At 68.1% G+C, this 10,344-nt stretch overlaps 2 protein-coding genes and 1 long non-coding RNA gene across 3 annotated transcripts; 1 reads left to right on the top strand and 2 right to left on the bottom strand.

The window, feature by feature from the left end:
- Positions 1 to 1,868: 1,868 nt before the first annotated feature.
- On the top strand, positions 1,869 to 2,289 carry LOC139999214 (uncharacterized). Its single transcript, XR_011804475.1, has 3 exons — positions 1,869 to 1,953; positions 2,066 to 2,113; positions 2,210 to 2,289. It is a non-coding gene; the product is annotated as an uncharacterized lncRNA (long non-coding RNA).
- Positions 2,290 to 2,585: 296 nt separating this feature from the next.
- SRXN1 (sulfiredoxin 1) lies at positions 2,586 to 3,180 on the bottom strand. Its single transcript, XM_027473315.3, has 2 exons — positions 2,957 to 3,180; positions 2,586 to 2,803 (listed from the first exon to the last, which is right to left on the bottom strand). The coding sequence occupies exons 1-2, from the start codon at positions 3,128 to 3,130 to the stop codon at positions 2,600 to 2,602; spliced, it is 378 nt and encodes a 125-aa protein (XP_027329116.1). The 5' UTR covers positions 3,131 to 3,180; the 3' UTR covers positions 2,586 to 2,599.
- A 612-nt stretch (positions 3,181 to 3,792) lies between these two features.
- SCRT2 (scratch family transcriptional repressor 2) lies at positions 3,793 to 9,649 on the bottom strand. Its single transcript, XM_038166254.2, has 2 exons — positions 8,047 to 9,649; positions 3,793 to 5,941 (listed from the first exon to the last, which is right to left on the bottom strand). The coding sequence occupies exons 1-2, from the start codon at positions 9,032 to 9,034 to the stop codon at positions 5,226 to 5,228; spliced, it is 1,704 nt and encodes a 567-aa protein (XP_038022182.2). The 5' UTR covers positions 9,035 to 9,649; the 3' UTR covers positions 3,793 to 5,225.
- Positions 9,650 to 10,344: the final 695 nt, after the last annotated feature.

The raw sequence follows: 10,344 nt of genomic DNA, 5'->3' as shown, positions 1-10,344 counted from the left end.
AACACTGGGATGGGGACACTGGGATGGGGACACGGGGATGGGGACACTGGGATGGGGACACTGGGATAGGGACACGGGGATGGGGACACTGGGATGGGGACACGGGGATGGGGATATGGGGATGGGGACACTGGGATGGGGACACTGGGATAGGGACACGGGGATGGGGACACTGGGATGGGGACACGGGGATGGGGACATGGGGATGGGGACACAGGGATGGGGACACTGGGATAGGGACACTGGGATAGGGACACGGGGATGGGGCTGCTGCTGGTGGCAGCGGTTCCCAGCAGGTCCCCAAGCCGGTGGCCGTGCCCGGGGCAGCACGGGGTGCCCTGTCCCCCACCCGTACCTGCGGGTGGGTCTGGAAGGCATTACACGGCTGTCGTGCGGGGAAGTCTGTCCCAGTTCCGGAGCCGGGACCCTTCCCCAGCATGGCCCAGAGACGGAGCGGGAGGGGAGCCCCCACAAAGCGCCTTTGTTCCTGCCCTGGAACGAATGGATTGGAGGCAGCCGGGATCGGCTGTCAGCCGGCGACACCGGAGCCCTCCTGGAGGGTCAGGCAGAGGGAAAAGGGGGGACAGGTGGAGGGACGGATGGACAGACGGACGGACAGACAGACGGAGACACTGCGGGGATGGCAGCCCCAGGGCTGATCCATGCTCCCCGCACCGAGCGGTGCCACCGGGCACCCTCTGGCCTGGCAGGAGAGGGTCCTGAGGGGGGGCTTCCAGCTTGGAGAAGCCCCCGTGGGGTGCAGGATTTTTGTTTTTTTTTTTTTTTTGGGGTCGCAGCTCTGAGCTCTGCCCCCCACCCCGCTGCCACTTGCGCAGGGCGCAGCTCCTCGTGCCGGGTGAGCAGAGCCCCCACCAGACGCCCCGGGTGCTGGGCGAGGACCCCTCCCCACCCACCCTGGGGGTCTCATTTCAGCAGGTTGGGGACACCCCATATCCACCCCATATCCACCTCCTGCGCTACCAACGGAGCTGCCACCTCGTGTCCCGTCCCCCCCCCTTGCGATCTAAGGAGAGGAAACTTTTTAGCACGCCACAATTCTTCGGAGAAATTTATAGCCCATGAGGGACCCCCAGCCCAGGGCTGCTCTCGGCGCGAGCGCTTGCAGGGCTTCCTCCCGGCGGGGGCGGCTTTGATACGGCGCATGCAGCCCGGCCGTGCCCTGGCCCCCCCCCCACATTGACCCAGGCCCTTGCCCTCGTGCAGCCCCCAGCCCACCCTGCCCTTCCTCCCCAGGGGCTCCTGCGGAAACGCAAAGCGTGCCCTGCACCATGGGGCAGCGCTGCCCTGCCCGTGTCCCCCCCCCACCGCTGCCAGGCTCATTTTGTGCCCCGGGGGGGGCAGGATCCGGCCGGTCAAGGGGGCAGAGCGAGGGCAGAGGCGTCCGGACGCGGTTCCTGTCCCAGCGCCGCGGCTGAGTCACGGCACGGGGGGGGGACTCAGTGGCCTTTCCCCTCCCTGGACCACGGCTCCCGGCTCGGAGGGATGCCGAGGTGCCCCCGGGATGCTCGCAGCGGCTCCTCCAGCCTGCACGGGGGGGGCAAAGAGGTGGTTGCAGAACCCACAGCATCCCGGCCCCCAGCTCAGCCCCCGTCCCCGTTCCCAAGCCATCAGCTGCCTGCTGTCACCGGTGCCACTCCTGCCCCGTGTCCCCGCTGCCCCGTGCCATCCCATACCTGCTCCTGCCCCCCGCTGCCCCCCAGCACCATCCCACAGAGCCACGAGGCTTTGAGCACCTTTATTCCCAGAGCACGAGTGGGGGGGTCCCCAAACGCTGCTCGGAGATGCGCCCCATGGGGAAGGGGGCGCAGGATGCGTCCGAGGATGGGGCAGGCGGATGAGGGGGGCAGGCTCAGCGCAGGCTCTTGTGGGGTCAGCCCGGAGCTGTAGGGTGAAGCTTGGGGACGTGGTTTGGCTGTGCTATGGCACAGCTCGGTCCTGGTTTGGTGATGCCCCGATTTGGTGAGGTCCTGGTTTGGTGAGGTCCTGGTTTGGAGAGGTCCTGGTTTGGTGATGCCCCAATTTGGAGAGGTCCTGGTTTGGTGAGGTCCTGGTTTGGTGACGCCCCAATTTGGTGAGGTCCTGGTTTGGTGAGGTCTTGGTTTGGTGATGCCCCAATTTGGTGAGGTCCTGGTTTGGTGAGGTCCTGGTTTGGTGAGGTCTTGGTTTGGTGATGCCCCGATTTGGTGAGGTCCTGGTTTGGTGAGGTCCTGGTTTGGTGAGGTCCTGGTTTGGTGATGCCCCAATTTGGTGAGGTCCTGGTTTGGTGAGGTCCTGGCTCGGTGTTGTCCCATTTCGGATCTGTCCCATTTCGGAGCTGTCCCGGTTGCGCCCCACCCGGCCCCATTCCCGCAGCACAACGCCGCCACCTGCCGGCCTTCCCCCGGAGCCAGGACCCCCCCCCGTGCGCCCTACCGGGACTGGGGGTGCGCCCACCCCGACCCCATCCCACCCTGACCCCATCCCACCCCCCCCAGCAGGGACAGGACCGGGGACGCTCACCGCGGCTCGGACGCACGGGGGGGACCTCAGGGGACCCCCATGGGAAGGGTCCCGGATTTTTGGGGTGGGGGGGGTCCCGTTAGAGCAGCTGCGGCGTGGAGGAGCCCAGGTAGGTGCGGAGGTCGCTGAGCGTTGTCGGGATGATCTTGGCGGGGATGGTGTCCCGGTTGAGCTCCCGGTGGGCGGCGTAGCGGTGGCACCCCCCGAAGGAGTAGAAATAATCCCCCCCCTGGCTGCCCTTCACCCACAGCACATCGATGGGGGGCACCCGCTCGGGATCCTCCTGGGGATGGAGAAATGGGAAGGGGGGGGGGGGACACACAGCCCCGTGGCCGTGAGCTTCCCCAGCAGTGCCCCGGCACCCCCCCGGGAGGGGTATGGGGAGATGGGGAGGGGGGCTCAATGCGCCGTGCGCCCCCCCCACCCCGGTGCCCACCTGCAGGGTCTCCACCAGGCTCCGCACCTTGCCGGGGTCCAGCACGGAGGGGAGGGGGCGGATCAGGACCCCCATGGGCACGTTGTGCACGGCCGCGATGTGCTGCGTGTGGATGCTCCCGGTATCGATCCCGGTATCGATCCCGATCCCGGTCCCGGTGCCGGTCTCAGCCATGGTCCCGCTGCCCCCCCCCCCCCCGGTGCCTCTCAGCCGCTTCCTGGCCCCGCCGCTCCGCCCCGGCCGCTCCCCTCCGCCCCCCCCCGGGGTTTTGCAGAGTCACCGTGAAGCGGCAGCACCGGGAGCACCGGGGGCACCGGGCCCCCCCCCCCCCCGGCCGCTCGTCCTGCTGGGGTCCCATCCCCTGTCTGCGCCCCCCCCCCCCCCCCGCCACCTCCAAATATTCCGAGCTGGACGCCCCCCCCCCAGGATCTCCAGGTCCTGCTCCCGGCTGCGACGTCTGAGGGCGTTTTTTTGGGGGGGTTCTGCAGCACTGTGCCCCCCCCCGGGGGGGTGAGACCCCAGGTGCCCCCCGGTTCTGCAGCCCCTGCCCAGCTCCTGGGGGCCACCAGCCCCAGCACCAACTGGGGGGGGGGCTTCTGCCCACTGGGGGGGGGCTGCTGGTGATGGGGAAGGGTTTGAGGGGCTCTGGGGGGGGCCCTTCACTGCTTGGGTGCTGCCGGGGTTCCCCCCAGGACTGACCCCCCCCCCTCTCTGCTTTCTGCTGCTCCTCCCCAGCCGGGTGCTGTCGGCTGCTCTGGGGGCTCACCTCGACCCCTGCCCCCCCCAGCTCCCCTGTTGCCCCCCAGCCCCGTACAGACGGCCCGAAACACCCCCGGTAGTGGCAGAAATCCCTTTTATATCCCTGAATTGCATTACAAGTAACACCGCGGGCGGCATGGAGCTCGGTCGGGCTCGCCTCGCCGCGGCCGCCCGAATCCAAAAAACCGGGCAGAAAAAAAAATAAAATAAATAAAAAAATTAAAAAAAAAAATCAATCATGCACGGAAAATTATTGCTGTGGTGTCCGCTATGTACACACCGGGGACGGGCGGCACCACCCCAGGGGAAACCTCGAAACGATGTCCCCCTGCGTGGCACGCGGCACGTGGCCACCGTGCCCGCGGGGTGGCCACCGCGGTGCCCTCGGGACCCGCGGCCACGGTGAGAGGAAGACTACGTGGGGAGGAAGACGGCGTGGGGGGGGCACCCCGAAGGTATCGGGGGCCAGTAGGGGTTGGGGGGGCCGTGGCAGCTCGCGGCCCGAGGTAGGAAGCGGCTACCGGGGGGGGGTCCGCGGGGAGGTTGCATAGAATCGCTGGGGTGCCCCCGCGGCTCCGAGGAAGACGAAGGAGAGCGGTTTTGGCCTTGTTGGGGGGCTTGTGGGGTGTAGAGGGGGGGCTGCTCAGCCTCCTCGTGTCGCCCCCCGCCTCCGTGCCCGCTTTTCGGTGGCTCTCGGGGTCCCGTCCCCGTCCTTGTCCCCGCGGCTCGGTCCCGGGCACGGGGGCGCCGCTGCCTCCTGTGAGTTGTGCGGAAGGGCTGGTGGCCCCCCCCCCAAAGTCTTGGCAAATAAATAGTGAAAAGGGTAAGTAATAAATAATATAAATAAGAAGAGCAATTAAATAGACTCACCCGAGCTCTGCGGCACCACCGACCCGCTCCTCCTGGGGGGCTGGGGGGTGGCCGGGGGGGGGCCAGCAGTAGCCCCAGAAGGGGATGGGGGGGGTGTGGGGCCGCGATTCGGGTGCGGGTCCTGCCCCGGGGCTGCTCCTATGAGGGGGGGGGGACAGCAGGGGCCGAGGCAGGTGTCCGTCAGTCCTGCCGAGCCATCAGTCCTGGCTCTTCGGCCCACGGTCCCATCCCTGGTATGGACCAGGGGAGTTTTTTTTTGCTCCTGGGGGGGGGCGGAGGAGGGGGGAGCAGCGAGCGCCTTTCCTCCCCGGCGCTTCCCGGGAGGAGGAGAAGCAGCAGCTCTAAATAAATAATAGTAATAAATTAAATAAATAGCGGTGAGCGTCGGGAGCTGGGGGGGGGTGAGAGGGTCCGGGGCGAGTCCCCACAGAGAGACCCGCCTGGCTGTGGGGCACGGGGCTGGGGGGGCACGGGGGCGCAACCCAGCCCTTCCCGGGGATGTGGGGGCACCCTTCTCCTGGGGGTCCTGGGGGGCGGGGGAACTGGGAGCTGGCGGCACGCGTCCTGCAGCCACAGGACGGCACAGGGATGGGATGGGGTGGGTGGGGGTGCCGGGTTCGGGGTGGGGTGTCGGAGGTGGTTAGTTCCCTATTGCACAGCTGTGCTCGGAGCCCTTGAAGCAGGCGGACTCGTGGTGCTTGTTGAGGTACGACTTGAGGGCGAAGGTCTTCTCGCACTGCTTGCACTTGTAGTGCTTGAAGGCCGAGTGGGTCTGCATGTGGGCGCGCAGGTTGGAGCGGTCGGCGAACGCCTTCCCGCAGTGGGAACACCCAAAAGGTTTCTCCCCGGTGTGCGAGCGCATGTGGCCCTGCAGCAGCCAGGGCCGGCTGAACGCCTTGCCGCACACCTCGCACTTGTGCTTCAGGTTGTGGGTCAGGACGTGCATGGCCAGGGCGGGCATGGAGACGTACGCCTTGCCGCACGTCGGGCATTTCCTTGCCATCTTGCTGTCCAGGCTGCGGTGCGTCTGCTTGTGCCGGCTGAGGTTGGAGGAGGTGGCGTAGGTTTTGCCGCACTCCGGGCACGAGTGGCGGTGGCCACCGCGCCGTTGGCTCTCGCCGCGCCGCCGCCTCCTCGAGCGCCCGTCGGTGATGAAGAAGGCGTCCATGGAGTAGCTGTCCGTCACCGCCGCCTCGCCGTGGAAATAGCGGGCGGAGAAGCTGGATTGGGGGCTCTCGGGGTCGCTGTACTCCTCCTGCCCCGGGGCGTAAGCTGGGTCCGCTGGTGGTGCCGCCGGCAGCCCCCGCTTCTTGTCCGAGTCGTAGCTGGAGGGAGCCAGGCAGTGCTGGAGGTACCCTGAGGGGTGACAAAAAGGGGTCACCGTCCCCCCCAGGGAGAGGTTCTGCCCCTGTACCAGCCCTGCTTGGAGCCAAAAACACCCAACGGGGGTGCAAAAGGAGGTGCCCCCCACCAGGTTCCCCTGTCCTCATCTGGGGATGCCCCAAAGGAGTGGGGCTGGTGGGGTTTGGGTGCCCTGGGGGGGCTGCAGCCCCACACAGCCCCCAAGCCCCCAGCTCCATCAGCCTCTGAGGGCTGTCAGCCCCCATATCCACATCATCCCACTGGGGCAGGCAAGCACAAAAGGGCCTGGGGAGGTCACCCCCATGTCCCCCCATCTTCCCCATCATCGCCCCCAGGGCACGTGGCACTGGTGGCACCCGGAGGCTGCTGCGCCCTAACCCTGGGTTCCCCTGGGGACAGGGACCCCCAGCCCGCTCCCAGGGCTGGGGGGGCTCCGTGTCACCCCGTCTGGCACTGCTGCACGTGCAGGTGCCACTTTCCCCGTGCCACAGCAGGCGCCACGTGGATGTCCCCATCCCCCTGCTGCCAGCACACCGTGGGCACCGCGCCGCGCGCTCCGGGGGGCTCCCTGCTGGGCCAGTGGCTAAGGACGAGGGGGGGGGACACAGCTGCCACCCTGGGGTCCCTATCTCGGTCCTGGCAGTCACCTGCATTGTGTGCAGGGCCAGCTGCAGCCCTGCTGCTGGGGACAGCGGGCTCTGCCATGGGCAGGGGCTCGGTGCCGATGTGTGCCACCAGGGCACCGTGCATGCCCCCCCTCTGTGACCCTGCAAACCACTCCTGATCCCGGCCCCCTCCTGCCCGTGGGACCCCCCCATCGCGGCTGCTTCATCCCCTGGATGCTGGGGGTCCCCGTGCTGCGGTGGGGAGGGGTCCGTGAGGCAGCCCCCCCCCCCTTCTCTCTCCCCGCGCCGTGCTGACAGTGCGCTCGCAGGGGCTGTGCAGAAAGCGCTCAGCTCAGCAATTTCTCCCGCTGCCTCCGAGCATGCAGCAAGGTTATTTCCAGGAGAGCAGCGTCGGCAGCTTCTGCCCAGCTGCAGAGCATCCCTCCCCCCACCAGCTTCGGGCTCCCCACCGGGCTGGGGGGGAGCTGAGGACCCCCCCCCTTTTCTGGGTGAACATCGCGCCCCTGCCCTGGTGGCTGAAGTCCCTTTTTTGGGGAGCAGCGAGCAGCAGAAAGGGGGGGGCTCAGCAGCCCTGCATGGCAGGATCAGGCCCAGCCGTGCATCCAGAGGGTCCCCGAGCAGTTGTGGGACCAGGGGGCATGGCCTGGGATGGGATTCCCTGGTCCCTGCTCCCAGGACAGACCCCGGGGCTGCCCCTCTGGGGGGGCTCTGCCAAGCACCGGTGGCTCCCAGAGCCCCCTGCCCGGTGTCACCTCGCAGGTCGGGGTTTTGGGGACCCTCTGGGGACTCAGCACCCCTCCCAGTGTGCTGGGTGTGTGTGTGTGTGTGGGGGGGGTGCTGCCCCCTCCCCACACCCCCCCCTTTTCCCGCTGTGCGCCCCGGGAGGTGCCAGCCTGCTCCGAGCTCTCCGAGGGGCTGGGGGCACCGCCGCGAACAATGAAAGCCGCAGGCAATGCGAGCAGCCTGCTCCCAGCCCCCTGCACACCCCCGGCTGCTTTGTGCCCCCCCCCCAAAAAAAAAATAAATAACTTGAGGTGCGAAGGAACCAGTCCCACAGCCCCCCAAATGTGGGGGGAGCCGGGTCCAGCCAGGGGTGCCCCCCAAGGTGCCGCTGTCACCGAGGGGACGCGTCCCCAAGGACCAACTTGGGGGGGTGACCCCTGGCCAGGGCTGGGGGGGGGGCACAAACCCATCAGGACCGAGCCCCCCCGATGCTGTCACACTGCCCCCTGCCCCCCCCCGACCCCCTCCCGGCTCCCACCCTCGGCACACAGCGGGGGGACCCCCTCCCGTCACGCCCCCATCACCCTGACCCTGCCGTGCGTCCCCGCGCCCCGGAGCCCCCCCAAAACCCCAAAACCACCCCCGGCACCCCCCGACCCCCTCGTCTCGCCTTCCCCTCTGCCTCACACAATAGCACGGGGAGGGGTGGGGGAGCAGCCCCGGAGCCCCCCCCCCCGGCCCCGCACTCACCATCACCGGCGGCGGGGCCGGGCAGCGCGTAGGGGGGCTCCAGGGGGGCGTAGGGGGGCGCGGGGACCCCGGCGATGGGGAAGGCGTCCGCCTTCAGCTTCTTCACCAGGAAGGAGCGGGGCATGGCGGGGCCGGGCCGGGAGCCTTCAGCACCGGACAGCACCGGGAACCGGCACCGGGACCGGCACCGGGACCGGGGGCGGGGGGGGGCTCCGTGCGCCCCGCTCCGCGCCGGGCGTGCGGGAGGCGAGGAGCGGGGAACCGAGTGCGAGGGGAGGGAGGCGAGAGGAGGAGGAGGAGGAGGAGGAGGAAGAGGAGGAGGAGGAGGAGGGGGAGGAAGGCAGGCAGCGGGGGGGGGGTGGGTGGGGAGGGGGCCGCTCCGCCCGGCCGCGCCCCGAGCCCCTCCGAGCGCCCCCCCCCCCCTCCAGGGTGCGCCGGGCGCTTTGGCACCAAAAAGGGGGGGGGGGTACGAGGGAGAGGGGGGGGGGTCCCCGGTCTCCGCCTCCCCCCCGTCGCGGACAATGGGGACACGCGGGGCCGTGGGGGGGGGGGGGCGGGGGGCGGCTGCCTCCTGCCGCCTTTGTCTCCCCGCCGCCAGCCCCCGGGGCTTGCAAAGGACACGGGTTGGAGATGGGGGGGGGGATGCGGGGGCGTCCCCGTCGCTGTCCCCGTCCCCGTTCCCTGTCCCGGTTCCCGTCCCTTGTCCCCATCCCCGTTCCCTGCTCCTAACCCTGTTCCCTGTCCCCGTTCCTGTCCCTGTCCCCCCCCCGTGACCCCTTTCCCTTTTCCCCATCCTGGTCCCTGTCCCCATTCCCCCCTCCCAGCCCCTCGCCCCTTTCCCCTGTCCCCATCCCTTTTCCCCATCCCTTTTCCCACCTTCTGCCCCTTCCCCATGCCCCTGTCCCCATCCCTGTCCCCATTGTCCCCCCCCGAGCCCCCCGAGCCCCCACTCGCTGCGCCCCCCCCGGCGCAGGATGAGGCTCTCCATCGGGTGACACGGGGGGACCCTGCTGGAGGGGTTCTGCCCCCCATTGTGCCCCCCCACCCCAGACCACCCTGAGCCCCCCCAAGCTCCCCAGTGAGCCCCCGGAGCGTCCCCAGGGCTTCTGCACCAGCTGGAGGTGGCCAAGGGGGCACGTCCAGGCCCCGCTGGTGGCCCCCCCGGAGCCCTTTGGCTGGGGACACGGTGTCGGGGGGACCTTCACCTGTGCCAGGAGCTGGGGGCAGCTCTGAACCTGCTTTGTGTGGCACCCCATAACCCAGGGCATCCCCTAGCCTGGTATTGCCCCATATGGTGCAGCATCCCATAGCTCAGAGCACCCCACATTATCCCACAGCCCTTGGCACCCCATAGCCTGCAGCATCCCATAGCTCAGGGCACCCCATTTCCTGCGGCACCCCATACCCTGCAACATCCCATAGCCCAGGGCACCCCATAACCCACAGCATCCCATAGCCTAGGGCACCCCATAGCCCTGGGCACCCCATAACCCACAGCTTCCCATAGCCTAGGGCACCCCACGACCCTGAGCACCCCATAACCCACAGCATCCCATAGCTCAGAGCACCCCATAACCCACAGCATCCCATATCCCAGAGCACCCCACGACCCTGAGCACCCCATAACCCACAGCATCCCATAGCCCAAGGCACCCCATAGCCCTGGGCACCCCATAACCCACAGCATCCCATAGCCCAAGGCACCCCATAGCCCTGGGCACCCCATAACCCACAGCATCCCATATCCCACAGCACCCCACAACCCTGAGCACCCCATACCCCGCAGCACCCCACAACCCAACACCTCCAAAGCCACCCCACTCCCCCCACAGCCCCAGGGCTGTCTCCCCTCGGCAGCCTGACCCCATTTGGCCCCGTGCACCAAGTCCAAGGTCCCATTTCCCCGAGGCGCAGCCCCGGCCCCGCTGCGCCCCGATTTATTTCCCCTTTCCTCGCAGGCACGGACGGGCGATTACTTACGCCCTAGTTGGGCCCGCCAGCCCGCTGCCCTCCCATTTTTTATATATTTTTTTTCTCTCTCTCTCCAGGCCGGGGTGTAATAAGGGAGGTAATTAAGTGTAAAAGACCAGGGGGGGGGTGGAGAAACGGGGAGGGGGGGTTGGATAGGAACCGGCTCCTTTCAGAGGCAGGGGACTGAGATAATGTATGGTAATAACCCGCAATCAGCCCCGCGGAGCTGTGCTAATATTGCTGACTGCAGCACGCCTGGGGCCCCCCCGGCCTGCCCCCACCACGATTTTTTTTTCTTTTTTTTTTTCTTTTTTTTTTTGGGGGGGG

This window comes from Anas platyrhynchos, chromosome 21 (genome assembly GCF_047663525.1).
Source record: "Anas platyrhynchos isolate ZD024472 breed Pekin duck chromosome 21, IASCAAS_PekinDuck_T2T, whole genome shotgun sequence".
Lineage (NCBI taxonomy): Eukaryota > Metazoa > Chordata > Aves > Anseriformes > Anatidae > Anas > Anas platyrhynchos.
The sequence above is the reverse complement of the archived record's forward strand: the minus strand, read 5'-3'. Positions and strand labels throughout refer to the sequence as shown.

What these genes read in the sequence shown, in the direction of transcription:
- SCRT2 (XM_038166254.2), bottom strand. Translation starts at nt 9,034, where the DNA reads ATGGAGAGCCTCATCCTGCGCCGGGGGGGGCGCAGCGAGTGGGGGCTC. An exon ending in CGGCCCCGCCGCCGGTGATG is followed by an intron (nt 5,942 to 8,046) that starts GTGAGTGCGGGG and finishes GTCACCCCTCAG; the next exon opens with GGTACCTCCAGCACTGCCTG.
- SRXN1 (XM_027473315.3), bottom strand. Translation starts at nt 3,130, where the DNA reads ATGGCTGAGACCGGCACCGGGACCGGGATCGGGATCGATACCGGGATC. An exon ending in GCCTGGTGGAGACCCTGCAG is followed by an intron (nt 2,804 to 2,956) that starts GTGGGCACCGGG and finishes CTCCATCCCCAG; the next exon opens with GAGGATCCCGAGCGGGTGCC.